The 19,587-nt window shown below is 36.4% G+C and overlaps 3 protein-coding genes across 7 annotated transcripts; 2 read left to right on the top strand and 1 right to left on the bottom strand.

The window, feature by feature from the left end:
* Positions 1-4,056: 4,056 nt before the first annotated feature.
* On the bottom strand, positions 4,057-5,899 carry LOC125597395 (uncharacterized protein C23H3.12c-like). 3 transcript variants are annotated; one of them, XM_048772123.1, is made up of 8 exons: positions 5,460-5,899; positions 5,193-5,257; positions 4,976-5,074; positions 4,844-4,891; positions 4,702-4,771; positions 4,540-4,611; positions 4,362-4,405; positions 4,057-4,285 (listed from the first exon to the last, which is right to left on the bottom strand). In XM_048772123.1, exons 1-8 carry the CDS (start codon positions 5,652-5,654, stop codon positions 4,207-4,209), a joined length of 672 nt encoding a protein of 223 aa, XP_048628080.1. In that variant the 5' UTR covers positions 5,655-5,899; the 3' UTR covers positions 4,057-4,206. The 3 variants fall into 3 exon arrangements, with proteins under 3 accessions (XP_048628080.1, XP_048628078.1, XP_048628079.1); XM_048772121.1 differs by having other exon boundaries at positions 4,362-4,454; XM_048772122.1 differs by lacking the exon at positions 4,702-4,771 and having other exon boundaries at positions 4,362-4,454.
* Positions 5,900-8,513: 2,614 nt separating this feature from the next.
* Positions 8,514-11,259, top strand: LOC125597399. Of its 3 annotated transcripts, none has more exons than XM_048772126.1 (7): positions 8,514-8,716; positions 8,949-9,287; positions 9,388-9,440; positions 9,632-9,669; positions 9,751-10,069; positions 10,151-10,452; positions 10,523-11,259. In XM_048772126.1, the coding sequence occupies exons 1-7, from the start codon at positions 8,692-8,694 to the stop codon at positions 11,046-11,048; spliced, it is 1,602 nt and encodes a 533-aa protein (XP_048628083.1). In that variant the 5' UTR covers positions 8,514-8,691; the 3' UTR covers positions 11,049-11,259. The 3 variants fall into 3 exon arrangements, with proteins under 3 accessions (XP_048628083.1, XP_048628084.1, XP_048628085.1); XM_048772127.1 differs by having other exon boundaries at positions 8,677-8,704; XM_048772128.1 differs by lacking the exon at positions 8,514-8,716 and having other exon boundaries at positions 9,121-9,287; positions 9,388-9,450.
* Positions 11,260-16,558: 5,299 nt separating this feature from the next.
* LOC125597396 (RING-H2 finger protein ATL60-like) lies at positions 16,559-18,007 on the top strand. The gene has a single exon (XM_048772124.1). The coding sequence runs from the start codon at positions 16,929-16,931 to the stop codon at positions 17,877-17,879; it is 951 nt and encodes a 316-aa protein (XP_048628081.1). The 5' UTR covers positions 16,559-16,928; the 3' UTR covers positions 17,880-18,007.
* The last annotated feature ends 1,580 nt before the right edge of the window (positions 18,008-19,587 follow it).

The raw sequence follows: 19,587 nt of genomic DNA on the forward strand, positions 1-19,587 counted from the left end.
GTCATCTCGGAACTGATGCGATGAAAACCATGATAGGAAAAGAACTTGTGATAGGAATTCCCAAGCTCAAAGTCGAGAAAGAAACATGTGAGTCTTGTCTGCGTGCAAAGCAAACAAGACATTCTTTCCCAGCGGCTACATCGTATCGAGCCTCCAAGATACTAGAGCTCATTCACGGAGATCTCTGCGGACCGATTACACCATCTACCATAGGGAGGAACAGATACATATTCGTTCTCATAGATGACTACTCACGCTACATGTGGTCTATTACGTTAAAGGAGAAGCGTTCCATGGTTCTTCATCAAGAAGAAGCAAGAGGCGTTCTCCTTCTACTTCGGCAATGTAGATGTAGTCATCGAGATAACCAGGTTTCTTTGAGATTCTATTTGATCTTCGAGGAAGAAACTGCTCTGTTTGCTCTTCATCATCATGATTGCTGTCATCATCCTCGACTGTATCATCTTCTTCATGAGTGATGTCGGCCTGGTTGTCAATAGTAGACTCGTTATCTTTTTCTTCTTGTTGATTCACATGATTACCAAGTGAAATTTTAAACTCTCCGGGCTTCTCTATTACTACACGATCCGTCTTGTTCCACTCCCAAGCTTTGTCTTCATCAAAGACCACGTCCCTGCTCACTACTATTCTCTGGCGTGTGGGATCAAACAGCCTATAAGCCTTAGAGCCTGGCTCGGTTCCAAGGTGCACGAGAGTATGAGACCTATTATCGAGTTTTTTTAAGTTTGTCGCCTCTGTTTTGGCATAAGCAACACATCCAAATATTCTTAGGTGAATAATGTTTGGTTTTCTCCCTTTAAAAGCTTCATACGGTGTTTGTGAGATCAGGGTCTTGGTTGCTATACGATTGATTAAGTAAGTTGAGTGCCTCACAGCTTCTCCCCAAAGATAATTTGGTACCTCCATGTACTTCAAAATGCTTCTTGTCATCTCTAATAGGGTTCTATTTCGCCTTTCTACCACTCCGTTCTGCTGTGGTGTGTAAGGAGCCGTTAAGTGACGTTGTATGCCTGATTCTTCGCAGAACTTTTGAAACTCCAAGCTTGTGAACTCTCCACCTCTGTCTGTCCTCAGCGTCTTGATGGGTATACCAGTTTCACGTTCAACTAATGCCTTGAATCGTTTGAATTTTTCGAACGCTTCTCCCTTTTCCTTTAACGTAATAGACCACATGTAGCGTGAGTAGTCATCTATGAGAACGAATATGTATCTGTTCCTCCCTATGGTAGATGGTGTAATCGGTCCGCAGAGATCTCCGTGAATGAGCTCTAGTATCTTGGAGGCTCGATACGATGTAGCCGCTGGGAAAGAATGTCTTGTTTGCTTTGCAGCTTCTGTAGCGACCATGAATTCAGCTTCACATGATGAAAGAGCTACAGTCTCTTGTTTCTGAGAGCACCAAGTGATGGGACACTTGTTCAAGTAAAATATGTGTCCTGTGGTGCTTCTACCATCATCCTCGTCTATATTATGGCTTGAGTCACTAAATCCTTCCAGTCTTAATGCGTTTGTACGTTCGTACACGAGACCCAGCTTCGTCGATCCTTTCAAGTACCTCAAAACTTGCTTAAGCGCTGCTCCATGAGACGTCTTAGGATCATGCATGTACCTGCTCAAAAGGCCTACGCTGAAAGCAAGATCAGGGCGTGTATGTAACAGATAGCGTAGACACCCTATCTTTCTCCTATAATCCTTCTCATCTATGCTTTCTTCTTTATCTGCTTTTGAGACCTTTAAGCCGAACTCCATTGGCGTCTGGACTGCATTACATTCTTCCATACCGGTTTCAGACAAGATCTTCTTAGCATATCGTTCTTGACTCAATGTTATTCTTCCACGTTCTTGGTTCACTTCAATACCAAGATAGTAGGTTAACAACCCGAGATCACTCATCTCAAAATTACTTGACATCTCTCTCTTGAACTCGTGTATCATAGCTTGCTTTGATCCCGTGATTAGTAAGTCGTCAACATACACAGCTACTAGGAGAAGATGATTTTTCTCTTCCTTGCGATACAAGGAAGGTTCCTTTGAACATCTCTTGAATTTTAATTTCTCTAAGACTTTATTCAGCTTCTCGTTCCAGGCTCTTGGGGCTTGTCTCAGGCCGTACAGAGCTTTATGAAGTTTGTATACTTTCTCTTCGTGACCTCTAACTTCAAATCCTTCAGGTTGACTTACGTATACAACTTCTTTCAATTCTCTGTGGAGGAAAGCGGTTTTGACATCTAGGTGATGAATCTTCCATTCGCTTGAGGCAGCTAGAGCAATAAGAAATCTCACGGTCTCAATCCTGGCAACTGGTGCAAAGACTTCTTCAAAATCGATACCGTGGCGTTGAATATAACCTTTAGCCAACAGTCTTGACTTGTACTTATTTATGCTCCCATCTGCATTCCGTTTTATCTTAAAGATCCATTTTAATCCAATTGGTTTAGCTCCTGGAGGTAAGTCAACGAGATCCCAAGTTTTATTCTTCACAATCGATGAGATTTCTTCTTCACAAGCTTCACGCCACACCTTCTCCTCCATTGTAGCTCTTTCATCATGTGAAGCTGAATTCATGGCCGCTACAGAAGCTGCAAAACAAGCCATATGGCTTCAAGAATTGTTGGAAGAGATCACCAAGGAGACAAGAGAAAGAGTTGTGATTCGTTTGGATAACAAATCAGCAATAGCACTTACAAGGAACCCGGTCTTTCATGGTCGTAGTAAGCATATACATAAACGCTATCACTTCATCCGTGAATGTATCGAGAATGAGCAGGTTGACGTCCAGCACATTCCAGGAACAGAACAGAAGGCTGACATTCTGACTAAAGCTTTAGGAAGAATCAAGTTTCGAGAAATGAAAGAGCTTGTAGGAGTTCAAGATATTGAAGAAGTTAACTTCAAGTTTAAAGGGGAGAATGTTGGAAATAAACATGAAGTTAACTTAGGATCTAAGTTACATCTTTCCTATTTGAGTTAGGATTAGAATAAGTTAATTCCTAAGAGTTTAGGAAAGTTAGTTCCTAAGAGTTTAGGAAATAATATCTCTATATAAGATGCAAGAGTGTTGCATAGATATTAAGAGTTTTGAGAGATTGTGTGAGTGCTTAAGTTTTGAGAAAGTTCTTAAGCTAATAAAGAGAGTTCTTTATATTGTGTTCTTATACAATCTTTAAGATTTTAGAACGCCCTTGGGAGGATCTATTCCAAGCTTCAGAAACTTCTCCGGGTGAAGCATTGGCAGTTCAACGACCTACAATCAACAAAGAGATAAAAACGTTTAACAATTGGCTTCCTTGAATAATTATAATACATCAATAAGGTTATAACAATAGGTTGACGACGAGATAAGATAATGAAAACAGGAAGAAAACAAAGTACAGTAAAAGACCTCTCGCATCTTCTCAATCTGCTCCTTGCAGCCACCAACATCATTGTAAGTAACATCAGGTTTCTCTTCAACAGTCATCATGGTGACACTAGGATCGATTTTGGGAGGTCGAGGAATCTGTATCTGATACTTATTCCTATCAACTCTGCGAATACAAATCAAAGACATAAGAGGAACGATAGTAGTAATAGGGGGATAAACTGAAAGAAACAAGAAAAATATGCATACAAGAAGGAAGGAATCTATAAGTTGATAAGCAGGGAGAGAACATACCCAACGCGCATGCCTTCTTCAATGTCAGTGGGAGACACTTTATCGCCAAGGCCAACCACAAACTGCAGTCAAGACAAAGAAAAAAAAGAAGAGATAAACCAAAACAGGTTTTGCAATGCCTTAGCAATCTGTTTGACATTAATGACGTACTTGGCATCTTCAGTGTTTGGACTAATAATCTTAGTGCATCTAGCAACCTGGAGAGGCTGCTCCTCTTGCATCATCTGTTTATCAGAAACGAGATCCCATTGACTGGGACATTGAAAATTTGAACAAGTTTCTGTTATGTTTCTTTTTTTCCTTTTCCTAGTGCAAATTTGAAAATTCAACTGTTTCAAAGTAACAAAGATCTTTCTCAGAAGTTCCAGTGAAAAAAACACTTGAAAGAATTGGAGCGTAAATTAGCTTCAAACATCTGAAAATTTGGTCCAAGCAAAAAAACAAAAGAGCCTAAAATTAACAAAAGAGTTAGACTAGATTGCGATATTTAAGAACATCAATCTTATTGAGATGAAATAATTTGCAAATCTCTACGATGGTCTCCTCACTAAGCCCTTCCTCGCTAGCTTCACCAAGTAGCTTGCATAGCTCCTCTGATGGCAGCAAAACCTGTCTCATTAGAAACAAAGACAAAATAAGAAACAAAGAAGAAACCTTTTTTAAGTTGCCGAGTAAAACAGCTTACACATGTGGGAGATTGAGGCTTCTTCTTGTTGTTATTGCGTTCATCTGCATCATCAGTTTGGTTTGGGAGGAGCTTAAGCAGTTGCTCGCTTCCCTGCAATATCAAAAGGTGATCTTATGTCTATATAAAACCTTTTATGATAATGGGATTCTGTACAGGGAAGTAAGACATGACAGACCTGAAGAGCTCGCCAGTGGGAATATGTGCGGAACAAGACCCAGAAGAATGGTATGTTTGGTAATGGCAATACCTAAATGGAACAAAACAACAAAGGCTTTGTTGGTTTATGAGAGATTTTGAAGAAACTAAACCGAAATGCTAAGGCTTTCATGTACAATACCATAAATGCACTGGTCAATGGAAGCAAAGTTACTGAGCCAATCAGGTACTTTTTGTGCAGGATTGTTCCACTAGAGATCCAATTACAAACACTCATGTCAAAATCACTCGAGAGGGCAATGTGAAAACGGTAAAACATTTACCTCATAGCAATGTGACGTAGTCTCCTGCGTACAAGTCTAGGATCTAAACTGAAACATTTGACATGGATTAGCTAAACATAATCTGAATTCACCAGAACATACTCATGAAGGAGAGAGAAGAGAGAGTAGAACCTAGGAGGATAAGAGACTTGTATGGAAGTGACCTCCTTAGATATAGACTTCAAGAAAATCTCAGACGGCTTAACACGAGCCAGAAGCTTCAATCCTAACCTATACATCCATAACCACAGAGACGACCATTTAAAACAACAAACCTATCAAAACATAGAACAAAGGCAAAAAGCCTCAAGATACGTCTCAAATAGGAAGCCAAGACAAATTTACAAACCCATGAATCTTGTTCTTCATTGACCCTTCAGGTGCTTTCTCAAGACCCGTCCACGCTTTGTTCATCTAATAATCATCACAACAACAATTCATCAAACTGACAAAAAAAAAAATACCATTTTAATGTTTTTCTTGTAATCAGAAACAAAACAAAAGCTTACTGGTCACACTAATAGTAGATACATAAACCTCACTAGGCGCCACATAAACACACGGGCATGTCCACTTTATATATATAGAAAGAGAAAAGGAGTTTCAAAGCGCCTACCTTGTCAGAGATGAAATCAACAAGAAGCTCAGCGTTGGCATTGATGGGCTTCGACTCAGATGATAACTTCTTCCATAAACCTCGTACAGTGGTCGGAGTAACACCTGATGGAGTCTGGGCAGCGAAAGGATCAACAGATCTGCTGAAACACCACTTCCTCCCTTTGATCGGGAACACCACCAATCTAGCTCTCATTATCACACTTTTGAGAAAGGTCCGATCTTTAGTGAGATTTTGTCAATCTGTCATCTGGGTATTGCTAATAACGACGTGGGTTTTTTTTTTGTATATTCAATTGAAAGCTTTTAGATAAATATCGACCGACTAATAAACCGAGTCGAAGAAGCGGCGGCGCGGCGCGTCTCATAAATGAACAGAGATATATATAAACTCATACAAATAACATGGGTGTATGCACTATCTTATGTAATACATTAACAATTGTCTTTTATGAGATTGTGGATCAGAGTTGATATCCTACTATATAAAAGGGACTAAATTCAAGGCTTTTGAGGCTATCCACCTCAGCCAAAATATTCTCATCCAAAAAGAATTAAAAATAAATGTCATTTAGAAGATAATTAACTAATATAAAACTTTTGATATTTCTAAAAATTTTAAATTTGTAACTGCTAATTTATTAATAGAATCATATATCTATATTGAATTATGTTCTATTTTTAATCGTTACTTTAAGAGTAAATAAATTATTAATTTATAATATATATATAGTTTATAACTTTATATTGTAGTTATAAATAAAGAGAAAATAACCGGGAAAGGTGAAGAAGCTCATATAAAATTATGTAATTAAAATGGTAAAATGGTGAATATGATGAAGTGAATCTAAAAAAATTTGTTGTACAAATTATGGTGCTTTCTTCGTTCACTATAATGATTTAAAATAATATATATTCATATAAATAAGTCAATATTTGTTGTTTTTTCTTTGTAAGATGTTAAGATTATCATTTTCTGAAAGGTTACACTGATCCAAGAGATTAGTTTGTGGAGCTAACCAAACGAGGATTATAGTGTTTACTTTGGAAAAAGTAATAGGTTGAACGATAGATGGCGTGCGTGTTTTTCCACATGAAAATCTGCACATATATTAAAATTGTAAGATTTGAATCATAGAGAAAATATAGTGTATATGACTGAAGTTGATTCATTCTGAAACTAAAGATGGCTAAAATTCTTCTTTGTCAAAATGCATAGATGTGAATCTTATATGAATAGAGTTCTCAATTGCTTATAGCAGTGTAATAAATTCCGTGTGTAAAGGAAAAAAAATGTTAAATAAGTGAAAACAAAAATTATGATTTTTTTCTTGTGCCTATAGGCTCCTTCGCAATTTGAAGAAGAAAGAACATATTATGTGAAAATCTTTGGCTCGGTCAAATTTTATCGAGTTGTTTATAAAACTGTTGTTATATGATTCATGTAAATTTTCAGTGTTGATTTAAAAGCCCAAGAAAACCCACTATACTGACTTTTTGATTTTTTTCTGTGATTTAAATTTAAAAAAAATAAAACTTTTGATAAGTTATGTAAACTCAGAACAAGTATTTAACTTTAGAAAGCATTTACATGTTTCAAACTTATAATATATACATATATAATGTTTAAAATTATGTATATAAAACCTGTATAAAATGTGCTTAAATATGTTTCTCTTCTTTAATGTGTTAATTGTACTATATATAACATTATTTTAAAATTTCAAAAAGTTTATGTCACATTCAAAAACTATCAATAAAAAATATAATTCTCCATCTACAACCAGAAAAAAGAAAAACTATAAACATATAAATTTAAATTAAGAAAAACTAACATTGGAAAAACAAAAAAATTAATGTAAAAGAAACAAACCGACAAATAATATTATAAATAAAATAAATTTATAAGGCACAATCCGCGTGAAGCGCGGAAAAAATCTCTAGTTATGATAATGACAGATTATATAAGCAATTAACAAATGCCTTTAGTGTTTAGTTTTTAAAATCATTAGCCATTTGGATAAGCACTGAGGCAATTAGAAACTCACACGCCACTCGGAACAATCTCAGATTATAGTAGGCTTTATTGGATGATACACTACAAGACTGTATGATATAATAAGCTATGTTTACTAAAAAACAAAAGAACTAAATTGTTTATATATGATGACAACTCTCAACACGAGAGATTTTGTAAATCTCCTTTGTTCCTAGTTTATTTAATGATCGGCTGCTCGTTTTGGAAGTTGCAACCTAGTCTTTTCTGAGTATGAGGATATCCTCTCTGTAAAAACAGAACCTGAGGCACCAATGAACACGTTTGACATTGTGCATATATATATATATAGTCTTGCCCACAATATTGCTTCCACCTAAAAAAATTATGATTTTGTTGATTCCATTCTTTCAAATGCCCAAAACAAAGAGGGAAAAGAGAAGATGTTACCTGTGAGTCGCCCTCTAGACCATGTCTGTACAACAAAACAATGCATCCCATTTAGGATCAATTACAGTGACTGTAGGCTGTAGCAGACCAGTTTTGCTTTCATCTGCATCCGTAGAGACAAGTCAGCAGCTTGGATTCTTGGCATTACTAAAACAAAGGAGAAAACTACTTAGCAAGGTTCCTGGTTAATCGAATATTCAGCGATTTATATGATATGACAGAGCTTGACCAAAAACCACTATAAAAAGACCCAAAACGAGCTCACACTACGTGGCTTTCCTCGTTCCACAGTAAAATATGTTAATCATACGACACCGTTTACACAGTAAGATAACAATTGAAACGGGTCGGGTCACTGGTAACAAAGTAGAACGACCCGACCCTGAGACGTGGCCGTTTATGATTACCCTCCACCACAAACGAATACGTCGCCGTTTGACGTCCCACCTAAAGCTTAAGGCCCATTAGCCCAATATTTGTATGATACGGGTCGGGTAATTAAAACAACCCGGTTATCGTTATCCACCGTCTCCTGGTTGCTGCGTCAAAGCCAAGACAGAGAAGTGTATCTTGGTTCAAGTTTTTGCTATTTTCTGTGGCTTATCCTTCTTGTCTGTCCTAAAATCCTAAAACCCTCGCCTCTCTATTCAGCAGAGGAACATCGAATCTCTTACTGAGTATAATTGTCTCGTATTACGTATAATCTCATTCTAGATCTTGTCGGAAAGAAAAGAGGGTTTCAAGTTTCTCTCTTTACTCCTTTTCCTGGGCTGAATGAGCTCTCCCAATGCCTTCTTTAGGTACCTTCTCTGGTAAATTTTCAGATTCTACTCAATAGTTTTCTGGAGGTTTTGTTTGGTTATAACTGTTTAATATTACACGTCAGTGTTGTCTATTGGGTGTATCATTCTTGAGTGACAATTCATTGCATTTGCGGTCTTGGGTTCCTAACTTGTTGTGTTTAAAAGACTATTTGTAGCGAATGTATAGTAGAGTGTTTTGGAGATGACTGTTTGGTTTGACATGACATGCTTAATCTTGCAGATATTGCTACTGTCCACCCTTCCTTGCAAGCTCATCTTGTTCCACAGAGTATTATCCATGCTAAAACCTTACCTAATCCATGGATACAATCCACTTTCTCCAAGAGTTTGAAATTTTACACGGCTCATCTTCATGTACGAAGAGGCAAATTCCTTATCACTGCAGTGGCCACTGCTGAAACCAAATACCCTGCTCACAAAGAACACGAGCAAAGCTACTCCCTGTCTCCCTCTGATGGTGGAGAAGATGTGGATGGTAGAGAAAAGTTGAGAAGGATGAGGATCTCCAAAGCAAATAGAGGGAACACTCCTTGGAACAAAGGCAGGAAGCATAGTCCTGGTGGGTGACATTTCCTCAGCAATCTATCTGAACTTGCTTCTAGTTGGTGAACTTTATAACAAAAAGTTTTTTTTTTTATTTTTATTTTGCGTTTATGCAGAGACCCTACAGAAGATTAGAGAAAGGACAAAGATTGCTATGCAAAACCCAAAGGTGATGTCATGTAAGAATGTTCATATATGTCTTCTTAGAAGAGTTGGCCCTAGTATAGTGGGACTTGTAACCAATATTAATTGTTAGTGCACACAAGAAACAGATTCTACCACTAGGACGTTTATGTTTGTTCTATGCATCAGATTCTCTCAAGGCCTCATAGAACCTTTTGTGCCTTCTTCCTTTTGCAGATCAAGATGAAGTTAGCAAACCTCGGACACGCCCAAAAGTCAGTACTGGTTTTTCTTATGCTTTTTTTTTTGTGTTTTTATCATAATGTTATCTTCTCAAACTTGCATTCTTTTTACAGCGAGGAGACACGGTTGAAGATTGGGGAGGGAGTGCGGATGCGATGGGCAAGGCGGAAGGAGATGAGAAAAGTGCAGGAGACATGTCATTTCGAGTGGCAAAACTTGTTAGCAGAAGCTGCTAGAAAAGGATATACAGACGAACAAGAGTTTCTGTGGGATTCTTACAAGATTATGGATCAGCAGAATCAGCTGGAGTGGCTGGAAAGTGTAGAGCAGAGGAAAGCCGTTAGAGGAGCTAAAACCAACAGAAGAGCTCCAAAATCTCCGGAACAAAGAAGGAAAATCGCAGAGGCAATAGCTGCTAAATGGGCTGATCCTGTAAGTTTAGTCCTGTAGATTTGATCAACTCAACTTGTGTGATGTTTTGTTCTTACATGTCGGTTTGGTTTCTCTTGTCAGGCTTACCGTGAAAGGGTTTGCTCTGGCTTGGCAAAGTATCACGGTATACCTGAAGGTGGCGAGAGGCGACATAGAAGACCAAGTGGGAATGCAGAGCCGAGAAAGAAGAACCCTACAAGTAAAATTACAAGAGAACCAGAGACCGAACGGCAAATTAAAGTTAAAGTAGTGAAAGTAAGAAAGCGAAGAACACCTGTTTATAAAGATCCTCTGGCGAGTACTAAACTTGAAATGATAAAAAGCATCAGAGCAAAAAGAGTTGCAGAAGAATCTAAGAAGATGGATGCTGTGGAACGAGCAAGGTCAGTGCTGTTAACATATCTATGTTTGGAATTGTAACAAAGAACTAACGTTTTGTTTCTCTCTTCTCAGGCTCTTGATCAGGGAAGCTGAGAAAGCTGCCAAGGTCCTTGAGATTGCTGCTATGACAAGCCCTGTTGCTCAAGCATCTTTGCTAGAGAGTAAAATGCTCATAGCAGAAGCAACACAGCTGATTGAATCTATAGAAATGAAGCAGGTAGCTTCAGATGAGGATGGGACTTCACCTCAGCCTAGTAATAGTCTTCTTGATGTAGACACTGAATCTAAGACCGAAGACACAACTGATCAAGAACAACCAGGAGATGTTAACGGAACATATACATTCACCATCAACGGAGAGAGTCTTCACTTGAACATGAAGCCTAGCGATTTGCGGACATTCAACATAGAAGGTCCTACAAAACAGCCAAACGGAACCAGAGTCTATCCACCACCAGAGTCTAACGGATCTGTCAAGCTTCCAAATGGTTTTAACGTGTACCAGGGAATGGAAGAAAAGGCTGAGTCTTTGGAGTCAGGAAATGTAACCAAGAAGTGGGTTCGTGGAAGGCTAGTAGAAGTCACAGAAGCAGCCTAAACTTATCTTATCAACCTTGTTGTAGCGATTTAGCAGAGAATTTTTCTTTTATCATATTGTTCAATTAGTGATTCAAAGTTTTGGCTTCTTTGGTCTCATTATGCTTGAGAGAAGCGGTTTACAGTTTGAGAGATGTACCAGTTGTATCTATAAACTCAATTGTCTGTCAGAGTTTCAGGTTAGTAAACAATTCTCCACAGCTTTTCCGTTATTATTAAAGTATTAAAATATTGGACAAAGTAAAATTTTAGAGTAATAATCTCATATACTCTTAATAAGACAAAATTTATTCTGACATATTCTTACGAGTTCTAACATATTCTCTATTCTTAATGAAATAAGAGATTTCTAATTTTGCCCTTATGTTTTTCCTCTTCAATTGAAAATTTAAATTTTGAATTTTGGATATCAAATTTAAAATTTGAATTTTGAATTTTGAATTTTAGTAAAACTAAAAACCAAGTTGAACCAAGTTACACCAATGTCGAAATACAAACTTGGTATAACTATGTCATAGTTTTACCAAGTTATACCTCGAAGATGGTATAATTAGGTTATAGTTTTACCAACGATTACACGAGTTGATAAAACTAGTACAAAGTTTTACTAAGTTGTACCATTGTTGAAGTACAACTTTGTAATACTTTGAACCTAGTTTAACCAAATTCTATGGTTTTACAAAGTTGTATTTTAACGATTGTATAACTTTATAAAACTTTGTTTCTAAGTAGAAGTTTTACTTTCACATTTCTCATATATTCTTGCAGCAAGCCAGATCTGTAGTGCGAGATAGAGAGAGAGAGAGGAAAGAGGAAAACATATGATATTCAAAGAAGAACCCTAAAATTGCGAACAAAGAACAACAAATCAAAAAAGAGGAGACACATATAAGATTTGGAGAAGAATGGATTCGAAGAAGAAGAGATTCCAAGAAGAAGAGATTTGAAGAAGAACAACGGAAAAGCAGAACAACCGAAGAAGAAGAAAATTAAAGACAAAAAAGATTTGGATCCAAGAATGAAAGAGAAGAGAAAAAAAAGAGAAGAGAGAAAAAAGAGAAGAGAGAAAGAAGATGAATAATAGAAATGAAATCTAGATCTGTAGATATAAGAGATAAAATTAGGTTTAGTGGCATGTTGTGTAAATAAGTAGATTAATATTTGGTATATTAGATTTTTTATCAGATTTCAAATTAAAAATAAATGAAAATGAAATGAATTAAGAGAGAGGAGTAGTGGAGAATACTTTTTTTTTTTTGAAGAGTATTGGAGCCATTGAAATTTTAAGATTTTAAACTAGTTTTTTGTTTTTACGTCAAAAGGCCATTCTATTACTCAAACTTGAGGTGGTCTGGATAACCATGCCGGAATATAACAACCAATAAAATGTAACGCTTTATGGAAAGATCTAGCCGTCTTAGTTAAAAAGTCTGAAAAATAATTTCGCGCTCTTGGAACATGAATGATGTTGAAATCCGGAAAGCATAACTGTAGCACATTTATCCTCTCCGATTATGTCGCAAAGCTTGGCCAAGCATGAAGTTCTTTTATCATTGCAATTAGCTCCTTACGGTATGTCCCAAAAGTTTGGCATGTTGAGTGTTGAAGCATATTCTCCATTGACCACCGCAATGCTTCTACTTCCGAATGCAAGGCTGATTCCTGTTGAGTGAAATTTCTTGTCCCCAGAAGTTGAATGTTCCCACCACTGTCCATCCACACCCATCCACGTCCACTAAAGTGAGCAGAAGCCGTCCAAGAGTCATCTAACAAGTAAATATTACCCAAGCTTATTGTTGGACCCAATTTTGGTCAAGACCAAAATGGGCCCCAATCAGAGACATGGGCCGAGGCTCACAACCAGAATCGAGCTCGAAGAAGGAGTCATAGAGGTCGCAATGATCGCGCAACAAGAAGCTGAGATCGCGGAGCTGGCACGAAGATCTCAGAGTCGACTCGCCATAAAGGAAGGAGAAGAAACAAGGAGCAGGACACGTTGAAAACCCTAGAGAGAGCCTTACATTCATATCGATCTTATTGTCCTCCCAATTTGAGATTCCTTCTTGATCGAACTTGTGTGTATCATTCGATCTAGTTCAACTCATTGTATTCGATCCCATTTATCAATAAAGTCTATTTTCGCCTACTGAAAACTGTTTAACATCGTTGTGTTCTAAAGATATCGCTGCCCACATCATTTGTCTTCCCTAGATCAATCCGATCACTATCAAATACTTTGTGTAGAATTTAGGTTCTACACTTATGACTTTGGATCCCACAGTGTTTTTATCTTGAACCACTGTTTGTACCACTTCGTTTGCATCAAACCAGGCTTGACATTCACTTTCTACATGTCGAACTAGCTCCAAAGGATCTCTGTCTATCCTTCTTGTCATTCCTAGCCTTCCACATATACCAGATTATCCAGGGGTAAGGATCCATGTCTCGTTCTGGTTCGATAATACTGTTTTTCCTCCAGAATAGATAATCCATATTTGTGTATACGCTTGGCACTGGAAATATATTTGGACTTGTTGGACTCGATGATAAGGACCACACTTGTAGAGCTGGCAGACATTCAAAAATGGCATGGGTTACATTCTAAACTAATTTATATTAGTCTTTTAATAGATCTTAATTATTTAACTAAAACTAAATGTTTTGAAAAATCTGAACCCCTTAATGGTTATATGTATGTATAGAGATGTTCTGGAATGGCTTGTTTTCCTTACACTTTCCCATGCTAAAAAAACCCTTAGATTTTGAATAGAAGTAGGACTCTTTAAACTATTATAATTTTAATCCATTGTGTTTATTCCTCAATTTTGATATTTTATTGATTTCAACTTAAAATTTTAAAATGTAATTCTAACTACAAAATCTATTGAGGGTTTTCTCGATAGTATTAAGTTATGTAAGCTGAGTATGACGGTTTAACACAAACTTTTCCTTACAATAAATTGGAAACTACGCTACTATCTATAATTAAAGAATAGGAAAAATTCTTTATCAACAAAAAAAGAATAGGAAAACTAGACTTTAACAGGTAAACCGAATATACGATATCAAAAAAAAACAGAATATATGATGTCGTGTATATATATATGGTAATATCTATCGAGGGTTTATTTCGCTGACTTGTGGTGATACATATGGAGGCGGAGAAGAAAGAGTTGAGGCTGTACAACACCATGACTCAGCAGAAGGAATTTTTCAAACCGATCAATCCCGGCAAAGTCGGAATGTATGTATGTGGAATCACAGCTTACGGTTTCAGTCACATTGGCCATGCTTGTGCCTCCGTTTCCTTCGACGTTCTATACAGACACTTAGGGATGTTATATTGGGTTATCTAGTCCAGCCCTAATCATACTTTAGCCCTACTAATATATGCATGAAGGGTTGGGTTAAGGTTGGAATGTTGGATCAGGGTTAGCCCATTATGTAATATCTTTCAAAACACAAGCAAATAATATTAACATGTGATTTAGATAATTATAGTAATATCATCAAAAGATATATAATATAATCAAACAATGTTTTGCGGTTTTGAGAATTTAGACGGAAAACAAAATTTTGGGGGAAATTAAATTGTTGTGGTTATGGCCAAAAATAAGGTTTTGCAAGTTCAACAAAAATAAGATTATGTGTTTTAGCGTGAAAACTTGATATTTTCGGTTTTAGCGGAACAATTTGATTTTTTGGTTTTAGCGGAAAACTTGATTTTCCGGTTTTAGCGGAAAACTTGATTTTCCGGTTTTAGCGGAAAAATTGATTTTAGCGGAAAAACTTGATTTTCCGGTTTTGGCGGGAATCCCGATTTTACTGTTTTGATGGGAAAACTCGATTTTCCAGTTTTGGCGGAAAAACTCGATTTTCCGGTTTTGGCGGGAAAACGGGAAAACTCAATTTTCCAATTTTGGCAGAAAAACTCGATTTCACGGTTTTGACGAAAAAATTTGTTTTTTCAATTTTGGCAGGAAAACTTGATTTCTCGGTTTTGACGGGAAAACTCGATTTTCCAATTTTGGCGGAAAAACTCGATTTCCCGATTTTGGCGGGAAATTTCGATTATCTAATTTTGGCAGGAAAACTCGATTTTCCAATTTTGGCGATTTCCCAGTTTTGGCGGGAAAACTCAATTTTTCGTTTTTGGCGGGAAAACTTGATTTTCCAATTTTAGCAAGAAACTTCGATCTTTTGCAATTTTGATGAAAAGCTCATTTTTAAAATTTTGATATAATTTTCTTTTTTTGCAATTTTAGTGAATAACTCAATATTAAGGATTTGAGAATCAATATTACGGATTTGGGAGAAAAATTCTCCAAAAATTTATCTAATAGGGTCAATCCTGTCAAAACCGTTTACTAAATCTAACAACCTATATAACAACCCTACAGGCACTTGAATACTCTGAACAGACTGCATAAGCCAAAGACTTTGTTGACAAGCGCAAAAGTGAGTTTGGAGCAAAGATGGCAGACGATTTAAATACTGTCCACATACTCCAGGGTGCTTACCAACGTGCATTGGAATTCATCAACGCTTCCATCGGCGAGCTCAAGAAAATGCTGAGTTATGCAGAGAGGATGTCACTGTTTGTGTCACTCTTTGAGATTGAGAAAGCAGCCAGGGAAGTTCTTGATGTGCTTGGTTTACTCAATGACCTGAGCTGTGCCGAGATTTTGAAAGAGATGAAGCAAAAAGCACTAACAAGAGCAGGATTGAGCGAAGAGGACTTTTCACAGAAGATGGAAGAAAGGACAATGGCGCGGAAGAACAAAGATTTTTAGAAAAGTGATCAGATTAGAGCAGAGCTGGAAATTAAAGGAATAAAATTAATGGATATTGGCAATGAAACTGTGTGGAGGCCATGCTTAACTTCTCAGGCTAATTCCAGGGACTAAGCAAAAGAACATAAAGAGAAAGATAAGTCAAACACTTTATTCTCATTCTTATTTTTAGCCTTTGTTTAAGACTGTTTTTTATTACTCTGTTTTAGTATTTTGCCAATGATTCCTAATAGACACTTGTTGCTTTAAAAAAAAAACACATAATCTATCAAACCTAAGCTGAGCTCAACATTGCTCTTAGAATATTGTTATCATAAAGCAGACAGAAAAAATCATATTGTTCATTATCTCGTTAGTACTTGTCTCATGTCAGGTTGTACTTCCAGTTTTTAAAGTGACAATTGGTATATGTATAACTCAATACGTATGTTGAGTTTTGGTCCTTTGGACTAGTAAACCATTTACTCCCTCATTTTCAAAAAGACATATGTTCTAAAATTTTATGCATTTGAAGAAAACATATGAAACTTTGATTATCAATGCATTATTTTGTAATTAGTTATTTTCCATAACTTTTAACCCAAAAAAAATTAATAACCACAATTATATTTTGGAAGTTCGCAATTTCTCATTAATTAATAAATCAAAAATATAAAAAATGTAATTTTTGAAACAATTTTTTTTCTTTTAAAACAAGGATCTTTTCTGAAAGGAGGGAGTATAATTTTTAAGCTGATATTGACTGACGATCCGATGAGGAAATTGACTAAACCAAGTCAACAACCCAAAGCGTGTTCCACTGACTTGTGTCCCAACTTTCTTCAATATCTTGAACCAGTCTTTGTTTCTCATCGCCACTTTGCCGTGAGTCATGGTTTCAAAGACAGTTTCCTCAAAGACTTAATGGACCTCCAACCAAAACTTCGACCTCATAAAGCTTCACCACTTTCAATAAAATCATCGATCTTTCAGGTCTTAACAGCTTTACTCCTCACAATCTTCGTCTTGATGTGATAATCTTTCGTGTTCCTTTCTTCCCACGCAACAAAGTCTAAGTTTCTAGGGTTTCACCAAAATTTGTCAACGACATGGACGAAGAATCTGCTTCTAATGGCTCCATCTTCAGAAACTTTGAAGGAGAAGAGATGATGGGAAAAGTAATCCTCTTCGCAATCGTATCCCTCTTTACAGCGATTCTCTTCCTCCTCTTGCTTCATCTCTACGCTAGGCTCTTCTGGTGGCGCGTAGAGCACCATCTCAACCTAAACCTAACCCAACCCGACACTCCTGGCTCCACAGTCATCGGCCGCAATAACCAACGACGTCGTTTCGTCTTCGCTCAAGGCCAAGAAGATCCTCCTCGCCACGCCGGTCTCGACTCTACAACGCTCCAGTCCATCCCAATCCTTGTTTTCAAGTCTTGTGACTTCAAAGACGGCCTAGAATGCGCCGTTTGTCTCTCTCATCTCGCTGACGGGGACAAAGCTAGGGTTTTGCCAGGGTGTAACCATGGGTTCCATGTTGATTGCATCGACATGTGGTTTCAGTCTCATTCCACTTGTCCTCTCTGTAGAAACACGGTTGGTTCTGTGGAAGAGACAAGATATGGAGGGAATGAGGGTTTGTTGTCTCAAAATCAAAACTTTGAATCTGGGCATTCATCTCAAGATCAGAGCTCTGTTCTTGGGTTTCCGACAGAACCTCAGAATTTTCCTACAAATGTACTAGTTTGGGGAGATCACAATCAAGTTAGAAGTACAGGTCTCGTAGTTACTGAAGATCTTGGTTCTAGTGATCATCAACATGAATCTACTAGTAGTACTAATAGCTGTAACAGAGCGCAGGAAGTAAGGGAAGTTGTGGTGGATATTCCAGTGAGTTCAAGTGAGATATCATCGGCCGAGATAATCCAAGAAGAAGAAGAACCGAAGTCACCGATGTTCACAAGGTTGAGATCACTTAAGAAGTTGTTGAGTAGAGAGAAGAAAGGTGTTGTTTGCATTAATGGTTCAAGCGGTACCAATAACAGCAATCTTTGAAATAATAGCTAATCTTGAATCCATTCAACAATTTATGTTTTGGTATGTTTTACGAGAAGTGTGACATGTATAGTGTGATTCAAATCAACATTACTAGAGATGATTTATTAAACTATGGTTGATATACATACAGTAGAGTCAAATTCTTGCAATGGTTTATGTACTTTTACATTTATCATTACTTGGGAAAATAACATTATATTAAAGGGTGACAAACCATATAATATAATGGAACATGAACAAACTAAAGAGTAATTTGAGCAACATAAAGCCTAAGAAACAAAAACACAAGTGTCGAGTTTATGAAGCAGTTGACATTTGCATAGGTGTCACATTCTCTACATAATCCATAAGAATGTGAACTTAAGGTTGCTCTTTAAATGCTTTAACTCCTCGAATTTGACTCTTCTGATAGTGTACCTGTTCAAGTCTCGATTTTCACCTGTTCCAGAAAGTCCAATCCATTTATGTTTCTAGACCATTGATGACTAAATATTTATGTGGTGTCTTGCATTGTGAGAATGCTATGCGATCCTCCAAGGCTTGCATATAGTTCATGATGAAGAAAGCCAGAGATTTTTTCGTTGGTGAATGTTGCATTGTATTCAGTTATCAGGATATAGATACAGTCACATAGTTGAATATCTAAACTAATGATCTTGTTAAGGATTCTTGTACAAAATTCTTTACAAACATGTTTAGTCTTGTATACACATTCTTTACCAATTTAGTATCTTCAATCTATATATATACTAGGGTTAAACCCAGCTGTGAGTAAGTGAAAAAGCAAGGTTCAAAAGAAAAAGCAATAGAAAAATCTTAATTTTAATATATGTTTAAAAATATTTAGTTTACTCTCATTTAAAGTAATTTTTATTGTTCTTGTTAGAAGTATCATGTTTGTCTAGTTAATTATGAAAATTTTGATAAATGTATTATTTTTCATTACAATTTTTGTTAAATTTTTAATGAATTTCCGTTTTTAAAGCAAAGCCAATGGCACACAAAATAATATCTCAACAAAAATCAAAAACAAATCCATAGAAAGAATCCTGTTTTAATATCTACATTCTGGTCAACTATATATCCATGTTCCATAAAACCAGTATATCAATTACTATGTTTGAATCACAAACGTGCTTGATGATTGATACATGTATATGAAGTCGAGGGCCACCAGATAATGTAATCAGTCCTTGAGATATATTATAAGCCCTGTGACAAAATCATTTTGTCTTAATATCTCTTAATATATCCTCGTTGTTTTTTTCAATAACTTACCATTAGATGATTATCCACGTATAGGTGCGAAATAAAATGTATATTTTAATACTTCATCTGTTTCATATTAAGGGTCTGATTGGTTTAAATGCAGCGGTTATGGTTGCGGTTGCGGGAGTTTGTGGATGCGGGCGGTTGTGGTTTCTAGCGGTTTTAAGAGATTTGTATGACTGGTACTACGGTTAAAAATTGGTGCGTTTGCGGGTGAGTTATGACTCGTTAACTACCAAATACGGTAACAGTCAAATAATAAATTAACAATATTTATATTTAATATAATTATAAAAATATGAAAAATCATAATATTTTAATAAATATAAAATTTATATTTAGAAAGTTATAATTTTAATTTTTGAAAATTTATTGAAATGGCTTTTATTATAAAATTTTATAATATTAATTAAAATATAATAGATATATTTTAATA

This window comes from Brassica napus, unplaced genomic scaffold (assembly GCF_020379485.1).
Source record: "Brassica napus cultivar Da-Ae unplaced genomic scaffold, Da-Ae ScsIHWf_1455;HRSCAF=2045, whole genome shotgun sequence".
Taxonomy (NCBI): Eukaryota; Viridiplantae; Streptophyta; class Magnoliopsida; order Brassicales; family Brassicaceae; genus Brassica; species Brassica napus.